This window comes from Haliotis asinina, chromosome 11 (genome assembly GCF_037392515.1).
Source record: "Haliotis asinina isolate JCU_RB_2024 chromosome 11, JCU_Hal_asi_v2, whole genome shotgun sequence".
Lineage (NCBI taxonomy): Eukaryota > Metazoa > Mollusca > Gastropoda > Lepetellida > Haliotidae > Haliotis > Haliotis asinina.
In genome coordinates this window covers 894,017-920,472 of record NC_090290.1, presented here as the reverse complement: position 1 = coordinate 920,472, position 26,456 = coordinate 894,017, and the positions used below count along the sequence as shown (strand labels likewise).

The 26,456-nt window shown below is 38.8% G+C and overlaps 2 protein-coding genes across 2 annotated transcripts in view; one reads left to right on the top strand and one right to left on the bottom strand.

Annotated features, from left to right (window-relative positions):
* Positions 1–26,456, bottom strand: part of LOC137255705 (UPF0415 protein C7orf25 homolog) — a 196,102-nt gene that overhangs the window by 151,208 nt on the left and 18,438 nt on the right. The gene's annotated exons all lie outside the window — the stretch shown is intronic.
* On the top strand, positions 8,535–25,705 carry LOC137255707 (leucine-rich repeat and fibronectin type-III domain-containing protein 5-like). Its single transcript, XM_067793197.1, has 2 exons — positions 8,535–8,622; positions 24,014–25,705. Exons 1-2 carry the CDS (start codon positions 8,606–8,608, stop codon positions 24,957–24,959), a joined length of 963 nt encoding a protein of 320 aa, XP_067649298.1. The 5' UTR covers positions 8,535–8,605; the 3' UTR covers positions 24,960–25,705.

Genomic DNA, 26,456 nt, shown 5'->3' with positions numbered 1-26,456 from the left:
GACAGAAATTTGACATATTGACAATGAACAAACATCTAAATCCATTACATTATTTCTTGAAAGTTAAACCAGTCCGAACCTATTTGTGATATATATGAGGAATATTTGTAAATGATTTACCGATATACAACAGCAACCTTTTCAAACAAACTGTTTTGAATATTTTGTGGGAGATACAGGCATACTTGATGAAATGTTTTCAGGTACCGGAAAACATGTCACATTGGCAGCTGATACACCTAATTATCTGAACCTTACCATTGAGTTATGAACATTTTGTGACCTTCTACCAGTCTCTGATCTTTTTGTGACCCTACTTCTGATCTATGATCATAATGTGGATTGTTTCAATGTGCTCCGGATACCAATCAACAATCAATTTGTAACACTACTTCCTCAGTCTGTGACCATATTGTGATCCTACTTCCTCAGTCTGTGATCATATTGTGATCCTACTTCCTCAGTCTGTGATCATATTGTGATCCTACTTCCTCTGTCTGTGATCATATTGTGATCCTACTTCCTCAGTCTGTGACCATATTGTGATCCTACTTCCTCAGTCTGTGATCATATTGTGATCCTACTTCCTCAGTCTGTGACCATATTGTGATCCTACTTCCTCAGTCTGTGACCATATTGTGATCCTACTTCCTCAAACTGTGACCATATTGTGATCCTACTTCCTCAGACTGTGACCATATTGTGATCCTACTTCCTCAGACTATGACCATACTGTGATCCATTTATTGACACTACTTCTGTTCCTCAAATATCAAGTGACCATACAACCTATCTAGAAACTTGTTCTGACAATACTTAATAATTTACTATTATTTTGTAAAACTACATCCCATCTACGATCATTCTGTGATTGCTGATCTTTGATCATTTTGTGACCCAGATGATCATTTTGCAACCTTACGATTATATGATCATTTTGAGAACTTACCACCAATTTATGATCTCTTTGAGACACTACCATTAACTATACACAAAATATTCAGGTAAACCACCTTCATGAAAAACTGAATGAATCATTAACCTGCTGCTGAGATAATAACTACCTAACTTTTGATACAATCACCACACAACTATCAATACAAACACAATTACTGCTGAGATAACTACAACTGTTCTATTGACGTGAATGTGACTATCATAAGGATGTCAAAGTATGATGACAATCCGTATCCATACATTGCGGCTAGAGAAGTCTGGCTTCATAGAGTCTGATGAAACACAAGGAGAATGACTTCGACCTTGGCACCGCAGATGAAACACAACTCAAACTTTGAACAAAGATGAATAAGCAGGTGGACAAAGAAACCGATCCAGAGATTCTGATGGCAGCAGATCAATGGAGTAAATATCTGCTGGGTTGTATATGTGTCTGCACTGACCTCCATGTGTGGCTTCCTCGTTATTGAGAGTATATGAGCAAGCATGGAGAGTGTTTTACCACTTCAGTCAAGTACTGATGATGCTTTTAGACGAGGTAGAGAATCAGAAATTAAGTTGTGTGTAAGTGGTTTCAGATTTTTGCGTGGTGGTGCTGTACTGTCCTAAGTTGGTTGGATGGTTTGTTGGTTTACACCACACACAGCAATATTTCAGCTACATGCTGGGGATCTGTGAACCACCAAGTATGGACCAGACCAGTCAGTAGTCAACAGCATGAGCATCGATATACGCATTTGGATATGATGACGTGTCAATCAAGTCAGGGAGTCTGACCACCTGATCATGTTGTTGGCACTTACCACAAGAATGGTTTACTGAAGATCAATATTAACCTATATCTTCACCGGTCTGCTGGTGAGGGACGAGGTAGAGCACTAGAAATCAAGAGGTATAAGAGGTTTCAGTTTTAGGTTTTGTGGTATTCTATTGTCCTCTCTGCTTGTTACGTCATGGAACAATTTAAAGATGTCTTCTCAATGTGCAGTCTAGTGGTAAAAGTGTTTACTCATATTCGATTGCCCACATGGGTACAATGTCTGAAGTCCATTTCTGGTGTCCCCCACTGTGAAATTGCTGAAAGCAGCATAAAAAACACATACTTCAGATTTAAAATGAGCAGAATAATATTCTCCAATCAAAAGTCAAAGGATGGAATTCTAAATCTGCCCTGATCATAGTTCTCGGTTTGTCTGTACCAAGGGTATACACGGGATATACAAGTCAGGAAATACCTGGCACCCGCATCATTCCACACATGTTGAGGAGTACTGCCTATACATCTTCAAGTTTTAGAAATTCTATTCGAAATTTTAAAACAACTGACTCAGCAAGAAATCCATCAGCGACAAACATCCTCCATGAACCAACACGAAGAGAAGAAGTGGCATCTTCCACAACAGAGATGCAAGCATCTGTGCAAGGAATCTGCTACCTATATATGTACATGCATGTATCTTTTACAACAAGTAATGGTAGTCAAGTCATCAGAAGGAAATGGAACTTGCACTCAGCAGAAACTGCTAGCATGATGTTTCTTGCACTGATGCTCTATAGTTATAGAAAGCCGCAGCTTCCCGATCATGTGGCCCAATTCTTGGTCAAGGCAATGTTATCTCCTACACATTTCTGTGTGCAATCATTTCCACTGTTACGATTCACTCACACATATGCTGAAACGTAGCCTTTCATGAATTCAGTACCTTCTTTGAAAGACATTTAGAAGTTGGGAAGTACACTACAGAACAATCTTTATGGATAATAATGTCTTTTGTGATGTTTCCATTCAGTGCGATGAATTCAATGCATTCATGATCGCTAGAATACAATATTCACTCTGGTGTTATTTATCTTGACAAGATATTAAAACAAAATATATCAGACCATACAGAGGCTAACATAGAATTAATTTTATCATGGTGATTTTTGCAGCATGATGATGTCATATTTACATAAAAAACAAAGATACAAACTTGAGTCCCCTTGGAAATCAGTAAATCTGTGACCTTCAGAAAAGTGACAAACAGTATGGTCAAGTACTTGCGAGAAAACCTAGTCAGTCATGTAAATATAAGTACAACAAAGGGGAAGGGTGTTCTTCCTATGCAGCTCTAAAGATGTTCACAGAGTACCAATGTGGCAGGAAGAGTCTTAAAGAAGATTCCGATCTTGTCAGCAACACCAGAAATTATCTGAGGAAAATCAATGGCATGGTGCCAAGCTGGCAAATGACCGAGTATCATGTTACTAGTTCAGCTAGGATTATGTCCTTTTACTTCCCTACTAATGCACCAGTCTCAACATGTCATGAAGATCCGGATTAGAATATTGGCCTTCCATTGCAACAGGTGACTAAATTAATGGGTTCAGGTGAACACAAGTCATCAGTTCCCAATTGCGCAGATCAATGCTCATGTTCTTGATCACTGGATTGTCTGGTCCAGACTGGATTATTTACTGATCACCACCATATAGCTGGAATACTGCTGAGTGTGGCGTAAAACTAAACTCAGTCACTCAGGAAAACAGATTTCTGCTTGAAGCTGACCCAGAATGGATTTTGCAATGACTTGTGACTCTTGACACTTCAGGAGACCTAAATTGTGCTTCTGGTGACAAAGAATGTTTTATATGTTTTCCAAAAGTCTGTCTCATGGTTATCCGCTGACAGTAAGCAACAGATAATCCTTGCAGTCATAACAAATTTCTGATGTAACCATCCCCAAATTAGCCAACTGTTATGACTGTCATCGTCTGTGAGATGGTTGTACACTTGGTCCGGTCTAGTAAAGTCATATTGGTGGTTGCACGATTTGGAACATGAACTGGTTCTTGAGTATATGCTTGTCACCTAAAATCTGGTACCAGAAGAAAGCTGGGCACCATCTTGCATATTGCAAATTGGCATGCACGAAAGGAGCAGGGAACCAGCTTCAACTGTACTGGAGTAGAGCTCATGAGACTTACAGGGCCTATAATTAAGACAAGAAGAATCAAAAGGAGGGAACCATTTAACATTACCACCACAACACAAGACAAACCCTGCCCCATCAGCTGGAAAGTTTCAATGGTTTCTCTCAGATGCCAGATGTGTCATTAAGGTGCCATCATCTTCCAAACGCCCAAGCTACAAACAAAGGCTATTAGACTTCAATTCTGGGGCAATTATAGGACGTAATTGAGATGTTGATAGCTGAAAAAAGGTGTGCTCTTCCATCAGGACCACTGCCAATACCCAAATGGCTACAATGGAAGTGTGTGTCTTTGAAATCCTTAACATCCATCTTATTCTTAAGATGTGGCTGTCATGTGTTTCCAAACAGAGAACGCCCCAGCCATTACCCATTGTGACAGCATGTCAGTGAGCAGCTCCAAAAGCCAAAACTAGGTCAAAATCCCTCCACCATTGTGGTCAAAGGTGAATTAGTGAGGAGGAGGATTATGTCGAAAATAATATCATTTCAATGCCTTTAGGTTAAGTCCGGATCTGAGAGGCTAATAATATATCAATCATCCCTCGCATCTGCAAAAGGTTTATGATTGAATATCAGCCTCAGAGCAGGCCAAGATAATTTCCTGTATAAGTCCTACAGAAGGTCCAGTCTTTACTAATTAAAATCAACCAGACAATATGGCAGCTAATACCTTTAAGCAACAAAAGCTTCAACACTCATATGAGCTTAAAAACAAAATGGCCGAAATGACAAATCAATGCCAGGCCACTGCTCCCATTATTAGAAAATGACTCGGAGATTAAAACAGCAGACATTAGGCTATATTTACCATGGAAGTTCTTCCCTTGATCAATGACTACTGACTCTATACCCTTAGATTACTATATGTCTTCTCAGCCAAAAACAAAGCGCCAACCTTGTAAGGAGTAGTAGGAGGATAACAGCACATCAGATTACTGGATTTGTCCTTTGAACCCCAAAATACACTGCGGTGAGTTGTGGGTGGAGACCAGAGGGCACTTAGTCATTTGGTTACATTTCTGGCAACACAAGATGGTTCATCACCCCTACCTAGACATTAAAGTAGTACAAAGCTAACCTAATTGTTGTAATTACCAACATTGATTGGTTCAGATTAAGACTATGTCTTCTTGTCTTTCAGAGCTGTGGTTTGTCCGAGGTAATCTGCATTCATGTGGCACTAACTGACAAGTTTGGTCCTTTGTTTGTTCCTCTTGTACTGGACCTTACACTTTCCTGATGAAGCTAGTTGTATTATGGGTACCTGGAAGGCTTTTGTGACCCTTTTCTTTTTCAAATAGCTTATATGGGATGAGAGGGACACAACGAGTAAGACAGAACTATAAAATACCAATTTCACCGAACTGAAACTGAGCATTGATTAATTCAAGGATTTCTTAGGAGGCAGTCACCAATATCCTAAAGAGTGAGAAAGCTGCTTCTTACATACTACATTAAGAGTGAGAAACCTCCCTTTAACAAAGGCCAGAGCTGAATTACACCAAACAGTCACCTTAAGAGACAGAAACCTGCATTTTACATATTTAGGCACAGGCTTCCCTAAACCCAGCTTCTATACCACACTGCCTAGACTGCTTCAGCACTATTCTCACTAGATAGTTTGAACACAACTGACTAGATAGCTTCAATACTATTCTCACCTGATAGTTCAACACTACTCTGACTGGATAGTTTCAACACTGTTCTGATCGGATAGTTTCAACACTGTTCTGACTGGATAGTTTCAACACTGATCTGACTGGACAACACTGCTCTGACAGGACAGTTACAACAGTACCCTGACTGGATAGTTTCAACACTACTCTGACTGGACAACACTGCTCTGACAGGACAGTTACAACAGTACTCTGACTGGATAGTTTCAACACTACTCTGACTGGATAGTTTCAACACTGCTCTAACTAGACAGTTTCAACACTACTCTGGATAGTTTCAAAACTACTGTGACTGGATAGTTTCAACACTACTCTGACTGGATAGTTTCAACACTACCCTGACTGGATAGTTTCAACACTACTCTCAGTGGACAACACTGCTCTGACAGGATAGTTACAACACTACTCTGACTGGATAGTTTCAACACTACTCTGACTGGATAATTTCAACAGTACTCTGACTAGACAGTTTCAATACTACTGACTAGACAGTTTGAACACTTCTCTGACTAGACCGTTTGAACACTTCTCTGACTGGATAGCTGGACATTACCCTAAGTACACAAACAAATGGTTGATGATTTAGATAAATCAATGCCTGTTCCTCCAGGCCATGGCTTGTGTTGCCTTCCCGAAGAAAATATTGTAAGTGAGAGTGAGAATCCATAATTAACGGACCCATGAATTCTCAGCAACATCAGTTGTAGGCACCTCTGTAGGAATTACTAGAGCAGGCTTTTGACAATCTCATTGAGGAATGAATCAGATTACAATACCAGTTTGCAAGTTTCACTCTCATGAGCTCCCCAAAGCAAGCCAATAGGGAAATGGCAATGACAAGCTGTCAGCTCTTGGGTGTCCGATGTCAAAATTAATTTTTATGAATTCACTTTTGACATAAGTGCTAAGGATGGAATTTGTTACGATGTTGCGAAGTTGAGTAGAAGATTTACACCTCCCACTGCCACGAAGGAACAGATATACACGCTCACACACTCACACCCTAACAAGCTCTCACATGTGTACAAAGTTGCAGTGACATGACGGCAGTAAAATATCTGAGTATGTAAAAACATCCATACAGTCAGGGCATGGTGACACATTATTAGCTAAGTGATATATGCTAGCCTTGTTTTTTAGGTCTTGAAAACAGGTTTAAGGAGGATCTGATCTAACCAATCCTAAGAGAAAGACATATACTGGGGCTCAGTTTGTCCTGAATCCCAACAAGGACACCAAAGCTGGTTGGTGTATTTGTTGTTTAACACCACATTGAGCAATATTCCAGCTGTATGGCAGTCAAGTCTGGACCATACAATGTGGGTATCAACAGCATGAGCATCAATCCACTAGTGATCACAGGATCATCTGGTCTAGACTCTTATTATTCACAGACTGATGCCATATAGCTGTCAGATTGCTGCATGTAGTGTTACACAAGAAATCAACCAACTTGATAATTGTGTCCCTTTTGGGATTCAGGACAAAATAGATCACCGGATACCGTAAACAATTACGAAGTACACTAGATCAATTCCACCTGAAATCCCATCACAAACACACACACATCGGGTCTGGGTGGTCTGTTTTACATAATACTAACTTCAGGTTATCGCTAGCAAAAGCTGGTGCAGAAACAAAACACACAGACATAATAGCTTTCATGCATACAATACAAAACATACAATACACATGTATGGACTCAATGTAGAAATAGCCCATACATTTTAAAAACACAATCCTTAAATATCTATTTGACTTAAAGTAAAAATCATTTCACACAATTTGTGAATAAGGAATCTTAAATCCTTGATTACTGCATATAACATATCAGCAAGAAAGATTTGCTTCTGAATACAGCTCATCATTAATAAACTGCAATCATATATTCAGTGTTCATCTATAACAATTAGGCAAGTGATCTTACAGCACTAAGAGCATCTCTTTTTCGATCAAACTGATCAAACAGAAATTATACAGAGTTACTGTTTTTCTCTTCACTAATAATGGAATTATCAACGCTCAGCTTTGAAGTTATTTATATCAGATTTTAAGATTTTCAATCAGCTGGTTGAGGCATTATCTATCACAGCCAGTCCCACACAGCGGACTGAGCCTGGGATTCACAGATACTGGAAATGTTCACCTCGCCTGTGAACTCTGGGGTGTGTTCATGAGACCTGTTCTTTAATCCAAGAACAGCATGCTTAAGTTGTTTAATAAGCTGAACTATCATAGTGAGTGAGCAACAGGCAACGGACACTAGAAATGGGCTTCACACAGTGTGCCCATTCAAACTGTAAAAGTGCATCAAGAATAATATTTTGATCTCACTTGCAAATAGCAGATTAAACAAATCAAACATATTAAAGCATAGCTTTGAACAAGAAACACAGGACACTGGAATAGAAACATTAGACAGTGAACATGAAAAGCAGGACACTGGACTAGAACAATAAGTCATTTAATTAGAAACAGATCATTCGACTAAGAAACATAGAAGTCTGGATTCAAAAAGTTGGTCACTGGACAAAACAAGCAGGGCACAGGACTGGAAATGTTGCAAAGGTCTCTGAAACACAAGTCCCCAAGATCCACCTATGTTAGAGTTGCCACTGTATTCAAATATCTCAAGAGTATGAGAAAATACAGCACAATCTGGGATACATCAATACAACAGAACACTCAACTGGAAACATGCAACATTCTCCTGAATACAACCTTCTGAAGCACAGCATACAAATAAATCACCGAGAGGAGGAAAAACAGTCAAGTTAATGAGAGGTCAGTACTGCAGAACACTGAACTGGAAACATGTAACATTCTTCGAAACACACCCCTGGAAGATGTAGAAGCCCAGTGTACAAATCAGTGTAGAGACTCACTAGGCTGTACGTAGTCCAATACTCTAGTTGGCTTGTCTAAGCTTCATCCCGTACTGTCATTCATGCATAGATCCATGTAGACTGTGTGACATGAGAGTGTGTGGAGCCATACATGGAAGTAGAGGTGCTGTGAGTATAACCGGTTCTTTTTTAAAACTTGAATTTTACACCATATGGACATTTCCATTTCGTAGAGTCTTCAAAGATCTTAGATAGGACATGACTACAGTTAATTGGACTTCCCAAATGAAGCCAAGGAAGACCCAATGCTTCCATATAATTGTGGTCAGCCTGTCATGCTTCTCAAAACAAGTTAAAGACCTGTACTCTTACATTACTTACAACAGTTAACTGTCATGCTTCTTAAAAGATGTGAAGCAAGCTCTGCCCCTTCATATTGCTGAAGCCGATCCATCATACTACTCACAGTAAGTTAAGGAAAACTCTATACTTTCATGTGACTGAAGTTAATCTGTCATCTACTCAGAAGTTTAGGAAGTAATCCAGCTCCTTCATACTGTTATGGTTAAGGCAAGACCAGTTTTATTTCTTGTTTTACAGATTTTTGTCTTCAGAAAACCTAAAGGCAGGAGGGAAAAAAACATGCCAAAACTCCATTGATTCATGTCTTACAAACATCTCTGAGACAATATCACTTACTGAAAAGGACATTAAAACTGTTATGATGTTTCTGTTGATGAGTTGCTAAACAAACCTAGTACTCTGTAGATAGTACATACTTGTCATGAATCCAAACATTAAGAAAGAAAAATTATCATAATAAGTCTTTAATTTCATTAAAGTTAACTGACACAGAACGGATTTGAGACATGTTAAATTTCACATAAGGAACTGTTTTTGTTTATCATTTTAAACTAGGGTCCCAATTCTGAAAATAGTTAAAGTATTAAGAAACAATGAATTTGTATTTGCCAATACCATGAGATAAATTCAAGAATTTGAAATTCTATTTTCATAAAATTAATCTGCAGACATCACAGATTCAACAGATATCTTGACACAATGAAAAGGTTTTAACATCATGGAAAAGAACAGCTTGTTGTTCTCTGTTTATTTCCCAATCAGAGCATAAATAGTTTTATCATTACCATTTTCGGTGCTGACAGTTGGTGTGTGATTGACAGTGAGGATACATTTAGCCACAGCACATTAGCTGACACTGGCATTAGTGTAATTTTACAAGAAATTACTGCCAGGATAGGATGGAGTATTCTACAGGACAGATTTCATTAACAAAGTTATTTTTACCTCCCAGTGAAATAATTTCTTTCATAAATTCTGACAGCTGGTTCTCATTGTGGGTGATACCGAGCAGCAAATGATGTTTCTGTTTAAAATGACATATTTATACTTCATATCTCGTGTCTTCTTATGAAATAATAGGAAAGGAGTGGCAGATATTCACGATGCCTTGGCTTTCTTTGTTAGAATAATATTAGAAAACATCATTCATAGACATTTTCCCAAATCTGGAAGGATTAACATACTGCTTATATTTTGATGAGGGTGTTTTTACTTTCCAAGAGAAGACTGATCTTGTAATGGACTGTCTGAATATGTTGCTAGGCAATTCTAGTGTAGTGAGCATGGTTCCATTTTGCTTTTAGCAATGTTTCAGCAATGTTCCAGCAATGTTTCAGCAATGTCACAGTGACAGACACCGGATGATCCCATGAGGGAAATCAAACCCAGGTATTAGGCATAGCAAACAAACACTTGGCAACCTACTTGGCAACCAACAGCAAACCTTGTGCAGATGAATACATCAGTTCATGTGTAAACGATACCTTTAAACAGTGTGGAATATTTTCCAAAATCTAGGTTAGAACAGTTACCTGAGGTAAGTGGCAACAATTACACTAGTGGGTCTTAACTTTTGATGGGTAGTATATAAAAAGAGATTTTTACAATTAAGTTGAAACAAAGAAAGGTTTCTACATATGCAATAACTGGAATTCAAATTGAACCTCAAATACATTACATTTAAAACAAACCCAGTATTCAGTCCTTGCACATTTTTGACCAGTTATACCCGTTTGAAAAAAGAAACGTAACTTCCGTGATTTTCAGTGTAAAGCAACAGACACTTGGGGAAGGGGATGACCAACAAGCAGTGAAACAAAACCATTAAACCTTTCTCCAACAAGATATAACTACATTTTTAGTGCTCATATTTTCTAGAATGACAGCTCTTGCAGTAACCTGGAAATAAAAGAAAATGACAGAATACTTCTAAAGATAAGTGTCTGCATAAAAAAAGCCTAGAGTATGTGGTTAGGAAAAGACTAGAAATGTCAAAGAGAGATAAAGCCTTAAAACGTGTCCACTGTGTTGTGTTTAATTGCGATTAGTGACCAGGAGAGTAGTGTAACATATAATTGTATGTATCTTTAATGGGTCCATAAACTCCTGGCAGTTCATTAAACAGCAGAGAGCCAAGTCAATGCATGTTTAATTTACAGTTCCTACTTTATGCCCTGTGGGGAGTTTGTGATTGTAGGTTTAGTTTCCTCATGACAAGTTCTTGTACCCTGGTGACTGAACGTTGATGAGCCAAACCAAAGCAGCTGTTTGGGTATTTCACTGACTCATGCCTTGAGCATTCACGTAATGCTGTACATAGTGTAATGGTGCATGCATGTAGAGCGGGAGTGTATCCTAGAAGTCACAACTTGTCTTTTTTTGTTCCTTAACGCTCTATTAAATATGATGAAGTGAGTTTCATGCTGTGCTCCGCAATATTCCAGCTGAAAGGGGGTGATCTGTAAATTATCGGGAAGGGACCAGATAATCTAGTGATCAACTGCATGAGCATCAGTCTATGCATTTGGGATAAGATGGCATGTGTCAACAAAGTCAGCCAGACTGACCACCTGATCCCGTTAGTCGCCTCTTACGACAAGCATGGTTGCTTAAGATCAATTCTAACCTAGATCTTCATGAATGTATTAAGCATGATGGTAGCCCACAAATTATCAAGTCTGGATCAGGCAATCCAGTGGCTGATATCAAAAGCATCGATCTGAGGAATTGGGAGATGATGATATGCATGGGTCAATGAAGATCTGTCTTTACCAAGATCTGTGGGTAAACAAGCATGGAGTGATGAAGATCTGGTTTTACCCACATGTCAGGGAACAAGGATAGGTCACTGAAGATTTGTTTTACTCAGATCTGCAGGGGAGACAATCATGGATTGATAGAAATATGTTTTACCCAGATCTGCTGGTGTAGACAAGCAGTGGTCAAAGAAGATCTGTTTTACCCAGATCTGCGGGTGTAGACAAGCAGTGGTCAATGAAGATCTGTTTTACCCAGATCTGCGGGTGTAGACAAGCAGTGGTCAAAGAAGATCTGTTTTACCCAGATCTGCGGGTGTAGACAAGCAGTGGTCAATGAAGATCTGTTTTACCCAGATCTACAGGGTTTAGACAAGCATGGATTAAAGATCTGTTTTACCCAGATCTTCGGGTGTAGACAAGCAGTGGTCAATGAAGATCTGTTTACCCAGACCTTCAGGGTGTAGACAAGCAGTGGTCAATGAAGATCTGTTTTACCCAGATCTTCAGGGTGTAGACAAGCAGTGGTCAATGAAGATCTGTTTTACCCAGACCTTCAGGGTGTAGACAAGCAGTGGTCAGTGAAGATCTGTTTTACCAAGACCTTCAGGGTGTAGACAAGCAGTGGTCAATAAAGATATGTTTTACCCAGATCTTCAGGTGTCATTTCAAGAGTAGAAGGCTTACATGTAGATCTTGTCAAAAAACGTTGCATATATTTTGATATGAAGACTCTTGACATGCTTTTAATGGGTTTCTCGGCACATAAATCAACCGACACCTTGATAAAGATTTTGCAAATGAAATATGAGCCATAATTTTAGCCTAAAATATTTTGGTAAATGGTCAGTTAAAAACATCAACCAAATCAGTGTAAAACTTTCAAGAAGAACCTGCAATCTTAATATCTGATGACAGACTGACGACATTTCCCTTCTTAGTTCAATTTTACACCTTGTCTTCTATTCAAGCATATCTTTTTAATTAGCTATCATAAATAACTACATACCCACAATTTTACTGACATGTACCACCCTCATCAAGACCCTCAATAAAACGGAATACATCAACTTATAATTGATTCAGTCCGTTAATTGTCCACTTTTTACAGAAACAATCCTTGATGAATAACACTACCGTTTCAATACAACCCAAGTTTGAACACAACACGCTGACCAACATCAGTGAAAGCTATACAACAATCACCTTTTAACAAAAACCTATGATTGATCATTCGTGGGTCAATGCCCCTAACATATGGAACTAATTAACATTAACAATGGTCAAATCTGTCCTTGGACTGACCCGTGTGTCATTGATCTGCTGTGATTGGATGTAAAGACGGACCTGACTGACCACTTTGCACACCTGCAACCTGTCACTCAACTTGGCGTGGCCTTTTAATGTACTGTAGGACAATGGCTGCTAATAATTTTGGTCAGTATTTGTCAATGTAGTCAGTGAAGTAGGATCAATGTCACCGGCCACACAATGACACAGGCCACTCTATGTGGACAAATATGTCATTTCTGCAATGACACCCCACATAGATTCCGAGTTAGATGACTCTGGCATGTCATTAGTTTCTACTTACGGGATTCAAATGATGAATTGGTTCAGAGTGCCTCGTGATTGTCTCCACTTGGCAATCCAGGACAGAATATGTCCTGCTCTGTTGATTGTTGGGTGGGTGAGTGATTTTTGGAAATGTATTCATGGTGCTAATGTCTTGGTTCACTTTAGTGGATTAAATATGAAATGTGCTATGAAATATTTTATCCCAACTTTTAGGAAGGAATTGTCTTAGTAACCAAGGATGGATCTGACTGATGGAGGCCCCAGACATACATCACTTTAGTGGCTCCAAAAAGTATGGGTGTTGACAAAAGTAGAAACATAACTGAGGTGAAATGGGATGCAAATTGTGGTTGCTTAGATGACACCTCTATCCTATCTCCCTTGGGATCCCAAAGCAGGTCCCTGTAACTGTAGTCCTAGTTCTCCTGGGTGAAATACATCCTTAGCTCTATATCATGCCCATTTTGGACAATGGCACAATGTCACGCTAAAATAATTGCCTAGAAACTATATGGTGTAGGTACATACTGTTTAGAAACATTGGGACCCGTGAAGATCCCAGGGTAGAACTAGGCCTTCGTAAGAGGCGACTAACAGGATCGGGTGGTCAGGCTCACTCACTTGGTTGACACATGTAATCGGTTCCAATTGCGCAGATCAATGCTCATGTTGTTGATCACTGGATTGTCTGGTCCAGACTCTATTATTTACAGACTGCCACCATATAGCCGGAATATTGCTGAGTGCATCTTAAAACTAAACTCCCTCACTCACTTAGAAACACTGGTAGATTAACAATCAGTTTCTGAAATGTACATGTTTTACAGAAAAAAGTTCAAAATGAAAGAAATGAAAAATAATTAGAAGGATCCCTGAGACTTTTGTCATTTTCCTGAAGTTGTGGAAATCTAGACCTGCCACATTTTCTAGACTTGCGTGGGGTTTTGGATATATTTGTTCAGGGTCTGGATGACAGACTAAGTCACTGGCTACCTATTTCCTAAGGTAAGTCAGCATATCATTTTCAGCAATATCACAGCAATATTCCAGCAATGTGATGACAGGAAACACCAGAAACGTGCTTCACTCATCATGCCCATGTCGGGAATCTAGCACATGTCACATGGAGAGCAAATTATCAAAATTCATAATATATCACGAAATAGCATATTATTAATATATTATTATCATTACCATGCCATATGTTGTATTCAGTGGATCAGGATGTTTTTCGTCAGTTTTGATCTATGAGATGAATATGCTGCAAACTAACACACCAGTAATTTGCCAATATGTCATCCATGATGAGGGACAGGATGCACACATGGCAAAGCTGATAAAATCTTGTATGAAACATGCATCATCCTGGAGGGGGCACTAGGAAGTGTCAGTCACTATCAGTGACATCTCAGCATCCAGCTTGGAGGGGGGGGGGGGGGGGGGGAGAGGTACAGGTAACAACAGGAACTGCTTGGCATAAACAAGGTTTCAGTGTCAGTCACTATCAGTAACATCTCAGCATCCAGCTTAGAGAAGGGGTAGAGGGGGAGAGGTACAGGTAACAACAGGAACTGCTTGGCATAAACAAGGTTTCAGTGTCAGTCACCATCAGTGACATCTTAGTATCCAGCTTGGAGGGGGGGGTAGGGGTGGAGGTACAGGTAACAACAGGAACTGCTTGGCATAAACAAGGTTTCAGTGTCAGTCACTATCAGTGACATCTCAGCATCCAGCTTGGAGGGGGTGTGGGGGGGGGAGGTATAGGTAACAACAGGAACTGCTTGGCATAAACAAGGCTTCAGTGTCACCTACAGACATAGACTCAGAAACAATGCTATCTTGTGAGTGAGTGAGTGAGTGAGTGAGTGAGTGGAGTCCACATTAAGTCTAATGCAAAACACAGATTCTAACTAATTTCAACATACTCTGTAACAAACTGAAACTGTTCTTTCAAAGCAATACATCTGAAGCAGTGAAAGAAACAGTCCACAATGATTTATTAATTCAGAATTCATCCCATTATTGCGGATGGTCATTTGAATTTCCCAGATTGCGCAAGGAGGTGATACAAATACATCAGAATTAAATCTAATTATCAAATACCATGGATGAAGCCCATAGTGGCCATTAGTCAGCCACTGAAGGGCACCTGTTTACTGCTTAGCAACAGTGGTCAAGCTATGGTCAAGCTTTGATCAGCATGATACTCAGAGGTGAGGTTGTAAGCGTTCATGAATCACGTGAGCTTGCCTGTTAGAGAGGTCATTCAGCAAGTCAGTTGACTTCAGTTACTGGGAGTCGACTCCCAGTAACTAGTCGAGAGATGTGTCTTGCTGACTTTACTGAATTAGATCAGACGGGCCATGTAACACTAACGCTGATTGTTTCTTTGGTAAAAGGAAAATCTCACAGTGGATTCATGATGCAATAATATCCAGCAAGTATTGATTCTACTTGGTAGGACAGTGACAATACTGGAACATGAACAATTCAGTTCAGGCAATACTAGGAGAATAACAATTCAGTTCAGACAAAACTTGAAGATTAACAATTCAGTCAGACAATACTAGAAGATGAAAATTCTGTTCACACAGTTTGTGGGGACGAATAATTTAATACATATTCAAGAGGATTGTCATAACATCAAAAAAGGTCAGTGAGTTTAGTTTAGTCCAGCAATTTCATGGTAGCTGACATCGGGCATGGGCTTCACACATTGCACCCATGGATCCATGTACCCATGTACCCATGTCATGAATTGAACCCGAGTCTTGGTATAATGAGCTTTGACCATTAGGCCCACCCCCAAAAGGCCAGACTTAGTTGATGCATTGCATGGTAATGGCACTGATCAATCTTCATGATGTCAATCACTGGATTGTCTGGTCCAGACTCTATATTTTCTTTCTTTCTCACAAACTGCTGTTATATACTGGAATATTGAAGAAAGTGGCATGAGAGCTAAGAAACAAACTCAGCCATTCACTTGAGACATTACTTAGGGCTAAATATTCACCAAATAATTCAGATTCATTCAAGGCAGTACTTGCAGATGAAAGGTGGGTCTTAAAGGCTTGTGAGGTTTTACTCAGACACCACTGACCACAGACTCCTGGCTGGACAGACAGGGAGAGCATTAAAGGCTACATCTTCAATACCATTGACCACAGGCTTTTGATATCACTTTAAGAACAAGGGTTTCAGGTCTGTTTTCAGCTCTATCCCTCCATCTAGCATATCCGTCTTCCTGCCCTTGGGATGGTCTGAGCTGAGACAGGTCAAGCATCTGGTCTGAATAATCCATCATTAATTAGAGACTCAAAGCCATATAAAGCCAGAATTTCCATGGCGCCATTATCCAAATTAGCCACGCCAGAATTTCCCTGTGGAAATGCTGTTTCTCTGCCCGCTGTATTACACAATCACTTTTCCGAAGTTGGCAAACTCACTGATGAACCAGATATTTAACCTCAATTTCCTTTATCTGGCATCAGCTGTAGCTTCTTTCCACAGTAGTGATCCGACATGACATTCTCGTAAATACTTTTGTTACTTTTTGAGGTGTATTTCCAGGTAGTGCTAATATATCCATCCATCTATCAACACGTTTGAGTTGATAAATGTTTATGTTTTAAAAGCATGCATCCTAAAATAAACTACTCCCACTTTTACTGTGGATGTTTCAAGCTTTAGGAAAACAGTATTAAGATAAAACTATTTATCAGAAATCAGCAAGAAACTGGCATTTTGATAAAACGTCCACTCCACTCATAGGTTGAAGATATTATCAATCTTTCTGGCATTATGCCACCTTAATTCCATTATCTGAGGTTGAGTGTCAACCAGATCTGGTATTAATACAGTTACATTTCAAATTAAAGAAGCCATAAACATAACTGGGAACCATTCTGCCCCAAATCCATATCAGTTTTTGAGGTTTAGTGTTAGGCATGATTTAAACCAGGACTGAGGCAGATATTCCTGCCTGAAATCATTCCCCCAAATACCTACTTTGTTCAATGATGGAACAAAATTACAAAATACAAGCTGTATCTGATTCACTGTCTGGCATTATATTCCCTGAATTAAATCTGTTTCTCGGTCATGCACTTCCATGGGCCGTCAGACAATGCAACAATTTTTTACCTGAAAAACTAAAAAATGTAACTATTTTCGTCAGGAAAACATGGAAATTCAGCTAGGGCTTCAATACAACACAGAGTGACATCAGCACAAAGATGTTTGTAACTCCTTTACCTCAACATACACCTACAACAGTCTTAGAGCTAAGGTTGTTTGTAATACATTTGTATAACACCCTGTGACTTGATGCCATCATCAGACACTGAATTGTTTGGATGTTGTACATATATCGATCACAGGTTTTTCTGGTCCTCTCTGGATTATGAGTAGACTGAAATTCTATAATTGGAATAGTGAGGTGTTAAATAAATTGTAACTATGACGATAATATTTTCATTTCAAAAAACTTTTCATTTTGTTCCCATAAAGAATTTTGTCACATTTACTCTTGATGATCAAGTGGTTAAAGCTCTATGGAATATTGTGCTTAATATACTGAGAGAAACCAATAAAGAATCACATGAAAATTGAAGAGTTTGTATAAATATTTCCCAGTTTTCATCACTATATATGAATAGCAGTTTTGTGATGAAAACTGGAAAGAAATAAGGAATGCTCGGGTCTTCTTGTGATCCTTTACATATTTCTCTCAGTATATCAATCACTGGTTTGCCTGATCCAGAGTTCAGTTTTTGTAGGCCTTCATCCAGTACCTGAAATATTGCTGGATGTGGTAATAAAGAAATCAAGAACATACTCTGTGATATTAATTTCATTATCAGAAAGTACAAGATGTTTGTCTAGTCCCTTATGTGTCATATTTACTCCAGTTCACCAGGTGGCGCTGAAGCTGTGGGACAATGTGCATGATATCAATCACTGGTTGATCCAGATTCGTTATTTGCACATCATCATCATATACCTGAAGCATTCCTGAATCCAGCGCTACACAAACCATCCAATCAGGACAGTCCTTCAATTGAAAGTGCAAGTAGGGCTGTCCTACTTGAATGTCTTGTTTGGTCACATTTAATCCAACTGAATTTATCACTTATAACTCATTTATCTGCAGCTGCGTCAACCAGACATTGCATGGCTTCTACAGAGACAAACCCATCTGGCAATAATCGGTTATATAAACACTGGCAGCCATGTAGAGATAACACAGTTATCTGTGAGTGATAACAGCAGCAGCATTTCCAAGGTAAATAGCCACACAAACAGAATCAAAGTCATCCCAAAATATACAAGCACTGGAGAACTGGCAACTTTTTAAGATGGCAGCCATATGTATTCTGAAATAGTAATTACTGGTGTGTCCTGACGTTAATTGTAACTGACTTTGGCATAAGCTTTTTCAAAATAGATTACAATTACAGTGGAAAATGACAACTGCATTTCATGTGAAGTTTGACGAAAACAACTTTATTCTGAAATTAAATAATCTCCATGCAAAGTCATATGGACATTTCCTCTGAAGGAAACCACAGACACCCAGCACAAAGTTTTGACATGTATTAGCATGACAGCATCCAAGTGATTTTGCTTTCTTTTTTTGTTCAGTTTGGTTTGTTAAATCCCACACGCAGCAACATTCCAGCCACATGGTGAGGTCTGTAAATACTCAAGTCTGGACCAGACAATCCAGTGATCAACAGCATGAACATCCAGCAGTTGAGATAAGATGACATGTGTCAACAGTCAGCAAATCTGACCATCCGATCACTTTAGTCGCCTCTTATGACAAGCATGGGTGGCTTGAGACAAATTCTCAAACTTGGATTTTCACCTGGACGTTGTACAAGAATTAAGACACCTTTGTTTTGCTATGACTTTAGGAATAGACATGCAGTTATTTTAAAGGTTCCAAAGGACAACAGATGGATCATTTAGGTGTGCATTTGTGAAAATAAGCGAGTCATTATCTCTTGATGAACCAACTAAATCTAAAACATCACAACAACATCATTTCAATTATTGTTTAATTATCAGTAAACATCATGCGACCTCTTTGAAGGGCATTTAGAAGTGAAATGCATAAGAATGAAGATTATATGGATATCAACTTCTTTATATGAGAACACAACGTTTCGGAATTAATGCTTACTCCTTCATCACCTGATGAAGGAGTAAGCATTAACTCCGAAACGTTGTGTTCTCATATAAAGAAGTTGATATCCATATAATCTTCATTCTTATCATGCGACCTGTAAACCTGAGAGCTGGATTTCCTGAACACTGTAATGACTGCAATAATTGTTCAGCTTCACTTGTCCTGGACTCACAAACTGAATGACATTAACTCTGCTATTGTCCAAAATGTGAGTGAAACTATTTCATCAGTGCCATTTCAATATTTGTTGTTAAGCAACAATCTGATCATACCTAAAATAAACATCTTAAAACAGCAGCTATGCTATGGTTCACGACAAAGTTGCCACACATTTAATGGACAAGAATGTATATTTCAATGATCTAAAGGTGCCAGACATTCATGAACATCTATATGAACATCAACAACATGAACATCTATCTGCACAATTGGGAACCAATGACATGTCAACCAAGCCAGCAAGTCTCACCACCTGATTCCCATTAGATATCTCTTTTAACAAGCATGTTGCCTCTTGTGGAAAGCATGGGTTGCTGCAGACGTCTTCTACCCGCTATCTTCATGGGTCACAATGGTCTAAACGAATGGCTTACATGCTGTCATCATATGTTCAAATCCCAGATTCATCCCATCCATGAACTTAGTCTAATTGCCCCTGCCAAAATTTCATCAACTTCCCCTCATTACAAATTTCCTTTCTGAACAAATGATAACTTTCCATCTGATATAATTACTCCACAGAAAGCTCACTTTAATTCAGAGATACTTCTTACACATACTGAAACAAGTCATAGCTTAATTATATTCCAACTGTAATCTATTTCCAATTCCCAGACAGTAGGCAGTAACGTCAGTAAAACCAATTTAGCTCAAGGGTGTTATCACCTTGTCACAACATAATTCAATATAGTCATATGGCACAAGTTCAAGTTTCCAAATTATTGTGACAAGCGGCTCCAGGCTACTTTGGCCTTAGGCACTGTCATTGTTGCATTGACCTCGAGGCTGGACACACTGTTTGAGATTGGCTGGAGGCTAAATGTGAAAATACTGTCAAAAGTTAACTAACCCCTGAAGATATGGCTAGAATTCATCTTCAGCAACCCATGTTTGAAGTAAGAGATGACAAGCATGATTGGGTGGTCAGACTCACTGACACAGGTCATTGGTTCCAATTGAGAGGATCGATGTTGATCACTGGATTGTCTGGTCCTGATTCGATTATTTGTAGATCACCACCATATAGCTGGAGTATTACTGAGTGCAATGTGAAACAAACTCACTCACTCACTAAAGTCTTCAAATAATTGTGGCAAGTTGCTCCAGGGTATATTGGCCTTAAGCACTGTGTAGTTTGACTGGCCAGAGATGGATTGTGGAAATACTTTCAACAGTTGACTAGATCATGTCAACTAAATGCCACTAAGTTGACTGAGGGTGTGATGTTGTAATGAAGCACAGAGTAGAAGTATTGCTGTCAAGCTGCAGATGAAGGGAAAGGTTCACCATTTGTCACAGACTGACTGTAGATGTCAATGTGATGTGAGAGGCAGTCACAGATCACACAAATGACGTGTTTGCCATAATGCTCCTTATGTTCAAGGTAAAAGGTATGTGTGACTTTTTGGTGGTAGAGTAAGTGAGTGAGTTGTTGGGTGTATGAGTTTAGTGAGTGTGTGAGTGAGTTGTTGGGTGTATGAGTGAGTGAGTGAGTGAGTGTAATGCCAAAGCTAGCAATCTTTCACCAGACACTGAATTCCCCTGTTGTCTGTGAAGGTTCAGATGTGGGTGCAATTAGCGCTGTGACTATCATTAAGCTTCTGAATTCAAATACAGAGAGGTAGTAAACCCAAACTGTTACATTCCCATGAAATGTATCAAATTATACAAACGTTTTGATAAGCTTATTATAAAGACTTGAAGGTTAATCAGTGCTTTGTCCTACTATAGGAATCTAAATATAATGATTGAGACGACTAACAATCCCGTCCTGTGGGTTAACTTGCAAGCAAAGCATTTTTTCAGTAATTCATTTTCAGATGCCCAAGGTGGATGAGCAAAAGTTAAGTAGTTCATGGCTTATATCTGGAGGCAAACTGTATTGTAGGCCAATGGAGCTCATACAGTAATCTAAACAGGGTATTATATTCCAAAAGCCAGTCATTTGGGAGATATCACTGCAATGATATTGCACCACAGTGCCTTGTAGACCATAATCACATGACATCATTAATATGAAGCTTGTTTTCAGTACTTCTATAAATAGAATCTCAACCTAGGAATTTTAAACTATCAACAATAAATTGAGTCATATTCTTCATCATGTCCAAATAAAACTTACAGTACAGTGTGACAGTAAATTTACCCTACAGTGTGCCAGTAAATTTAACCTATTCTGTTACAGTAAATTTATCCCGTTCTGTTATAGTAATTTACCCTATTCAATGACCTCAAATTTTCCCTCTTCACACTGAATGTAGCCAACTCTGTTACCTGACCTCACAAAATGAAATTTACACTACCCTAGCCTGTTACCAGATATTTACCCAACCCTACAACATGAAATTTACCCTACCCTGTTACCTGAAATTTACCCAACCCTACAACATGAAATTTACCCTACCCTGTTATCTGAAATTTACCTGACCCTACAACATGAAATGTTTCCTACCCTGTTACCTGCAATTTACGCTTCTCTGTTAAAGTAAATACACCCTTTCATATTGCATGGAATTTATCCAACTCTCTTACGATAAATTTACCCACTTTTCTGTTCAGGTTATGTGTGAATGTAATGATTCAAATACTATATGGTTCAGATATTATAAATGTGATGATCTCAAGTATTCCTGGAACAAGAAAACCATGGCCAGAGTTATCAAGAAATTCACTAGAGCTATAACACTAAGGAATGCATACACACGTTTAATAGAGACGGACACACAAATTAGCCAATACCCATAAAGTCAGCATTGCAATGCTGAGCACCCTGCCCATTTTCAGCAGAACTTGAAACACACTAAATCACACAGATGTAACAGTCTGGCATGTAGCTGAAGCACAGACAAGACAGTCAGATGGACCTTGAAGAATTGTCTTATGTAATGGATCCAGATAAGTTGCTATGAAATATAGGGTCCCAATCCAAAACACATTTGTAACATTACAACCTGTTGACCTAACACAGACTTACATATATCATGGCTCTACACACCTGGCTGATCAGGGCCAAGGTCTTCTTCTCCATCATGTAAACAGATAAAGATTATGAGAAGTTCTTATCATTGTGATACCTTTATTGTAGTGTTGTCTAGTTCTGTTGAAATTTTCAACATATTTCCATACTTAGATAGATGTCTGAGACACCGATTGTTGATGCTGTTAATGTGTATACAATATTCCCATGCTGATCAAGGTACCATGAGAAGCTATGTTTTCTTGCAGTGGCACTTCAGAACAATATTGAACAAATATTAAGGATAACAACATCTTTCATTTTGTGAGTGCGACATTTCAGTAGAGATTCCTGTACCTTTGTCAAGCAGGTACAAGAATTTGTACTGAAATGTCACACTGACAAAATGAAAGCAGCTGTTTTCCATAAAGTTTGTTCATCTTGATAGTCGTGTAATTAATAGTGGTCTGCTTTGTCATTGTACTCAGACTTGTACTGGCAAATTGTATTGCATTGCAGTATATATGATGATATAGGTGCCTGTATTGCAGTACTTCATGCCATACACTGGGAGCTAAAGTGCTTGACAGTGACACTAGTGGCACATGCAGATCCAACATTTTGCATAAGATGGCCCTAAAAAAATCTGTTATCATGCTGATAACTGAAGTCACAGAAAAAAGTTGGATAGTTGAGCATTGCAATAAACCAATATTCCAGTGGTACTATGCAGGCTATATTAAAGGCTCATATCATATACCTGCAATGTGGCAATATGGGAAACAAACATCTAATTACAATAATCACCAATTGATGGATAAGAACTTGTATTTTGTGAGAGTGATATTTAGGAGATAAACATCATGTGTTGGCCAATTTCTGGGTGTTATTGACGCTGTCGGTTCCAAATATATTCCTGTGCTTCAAATACTCGATAAAAGCCGGAAATTGGCCAACACATGATGTTTATCAACACTGTAAACAAAAAAGTAAACCAAAGGGTTTTACTGTCAGCACTTGTTTACATCGAGTACGGGTGCAGCAGTAAAGTGTCATCAGCTGGCTGTTTCAGCAGGTTCCCATGGTAGCATCTGGAGCTGCTCATTTGTGACATCATTCTGACTTATATGACTTGCACAATATGATTTGAATGACGTCATCACTGTGGTTGACTCAACAAAACAATTGTTTGCCATGTTTCTACGTGTCAATGGGAATAGTCTTGCAATTTTCGGGAATCAAATCCCATTTGATCATGTTTTTCAACCAATCAGAACACAATGACTTTTGGTTTACAATTCAACATAATCTATACTGAAACATCACTCTACCATAATGAAAGTTTTTATCATTTTGTCATTACTGACATTATTGTCCTTCACCATTATTGTGCTTCATCCTTATTGGCCTTTATCATTATTGTCCTTTCCAACTTTTAAAATGCCACTGACTAAAGAAGAATGACCTAATTTAACATTTGTTTCTTTCCAGAGTGACAAGTTTCCTGATCAACAATTCACGTCTGCTCCACCACGACTGTCTACCCAGGAGTATTCCTATGTACGTTCAGGGAGAAACAGATAGCACCATGGCATCAGACACAGACAAACTGTTCGATGAGTTTCATCCCGAAGTTGATTCTTCAACAGCCTCATCTATCTATTTAAAATGGACGCTGGAAGAGACTGCCATACCATACGTTCAAAGATTTCAGGTGCATTACCAGAAAGTGGCAAGTACATACGTTCAATACAGCAACATGCTCCCTGCATCTTCTACAGGATATAATATTCGTAACTTGGTTGCTGATACTTACTATAAGGTGTGTGTTGTGCTGTATCGCAATGATACAACCTCCCCATTACGACAGTGCGTGGATGCCAATACAACAAGTTGGCATATTCCTGTTTCCATTGGCAGTAGTATTGGAGCAATCTTAGCTTTGTCAATCATTGTGTTGATCGTGCTTCTATCGCGATGTCCTTCACTTATCCGACAACAGCGACAAGTCGCTTCTGACTCGAGCAAATATGACAGCATGTCATCTCATTTTCCAGAAGATCATTACGAAATGAGTGACACGACAATGCCAGGGCATGAACATGAAGAAGAGCTGACATCTGAACATAAAGTTCACGTTCATGTGTTTGACGATGGTTCAGGGCGAGACCATTTGCAGGAGCGGAAATATCGCCCTGCAACAGATCCGTTGTGTAACGGAAATCGTAATCATGTGACTCATCACTCAGGGAGCCATCGATCTCAGTCCCAAAGTGAACGGAGCTCAAGTCATCATCACCATCATCATCGACATCCTCATCTTCAAGCTATGCGCACGCATCATCACTCCCTTGTGCTGGAGCGTCACCCAATCCCACAGCTCACGCAAACAAACTCATTGGACGACCAAATAAGTCTGAAGGATTACACTGTATAGGAACATACTATTACTCTCAGTTAAGCTCACTACCCTCCTGGGCACCATAATGTGTTTCCAACTGAATGGATTTAATGTTCATATTTTAATGGAATTGTTTTGTCTATGGATTATCACAGGATGGATTTACTGAGACGAAACATCACAGCATTATAAGAGTTCATACTTGATGTTTGATCATACAGGCATTTTTTATCTTATAACTTATGTGAACTGGTTTAGTTTTTCAGATTTGTATCATTCTCACACTGTCTATTATGGATTAATCTATACTACTCAAAAGAAGAGAAAGAATACACAAGAGTTTTATCCTACTATATTTGATATGTCATGGTTAGTGATTGCTGCACCACAGACCTTCCTCGTGAGATGTTTCTTAACCTGGTTTGAGTAGCATACATACACCAAGTCATTCCAAACCTCAAACAAAAATTACAATCCACCAACTGTATGACAATGTTGAAAGGAAGCTTTTGATATTTGGCAGCCCAGGAAAAAAATTACAAAAACAGTACACACTGTACATTGGGAAGTTCAAATTTTCTTACACTTATTCATAGATGAGTTCAAGGCCTCCAGTTCTTTCCAATTACCAGAGCTCATTTGCCAAGTCAGGTCATCCTTTATTTATTTTTAGTAGTATATTTCTGGCAGTTACTGATCACATTAACAACACTGCTTCCACTAAACTGTCACTGAACCAAATCCAGGTATCAAAACCCTGGAAGAAATACCCCCAAAGCATTGCACCCATATAAAGTTCAATGAAAACAACAGAACTTTGTAGAAATCTATAGCTTGACATAACATTTAAATCTTTCCCAAGCTCATGTTGCTATCAAAGAAACATCCAAGTCATTTTTTTATTGTTTTCTATGTAAATAGTTTTCTTCTAGCTGTTGTTTGCAATTGGACTGGTTCATTTACATTTCACAATCTGGTTGTATACTTGCACATGACACTAGTGCTGATTCAAGGCTTGTCTTCTACCAAGACATTGTAGCCAGTTTACTGATAAACCTGAAACTGTTCAATTCAGGATAACTATAAGGCTGAAATATGGGCATATGTAACAAATGGTTTGTTTGGAGTTACATTTTCTCAGTAAAAACTAGGTATGATGGTTGACTTTTAAGCTGGAGACTTGGTGCCTGGCTAAGAGATTGAGGGTTGGAATCCCAGGGGATCAAATCAACAAAAGTATGAAAATCTGTATTTTACTGAAAAAGTGTAATCCCAAACATAACGTGTATATAACTTTAAAGAAAGGAATGGAAAAATATTTTGTGATTTTGAATTCCAGACAATGCCAAAATATGTGGGTTTTGTTTAGATTTTCAATCTTCCATCAAATAAGGACTACCACAAAAAAACTCTGCAACCAATGAATTGAGAAATCTGGTCTCAACATTAGTTTCAGCTGGACACTTTCACCTACTCATGTGTCAAGGCCATGAGGTCAGAGTTGAAAGCCCATTCTGAGTACTTCTTTATGTC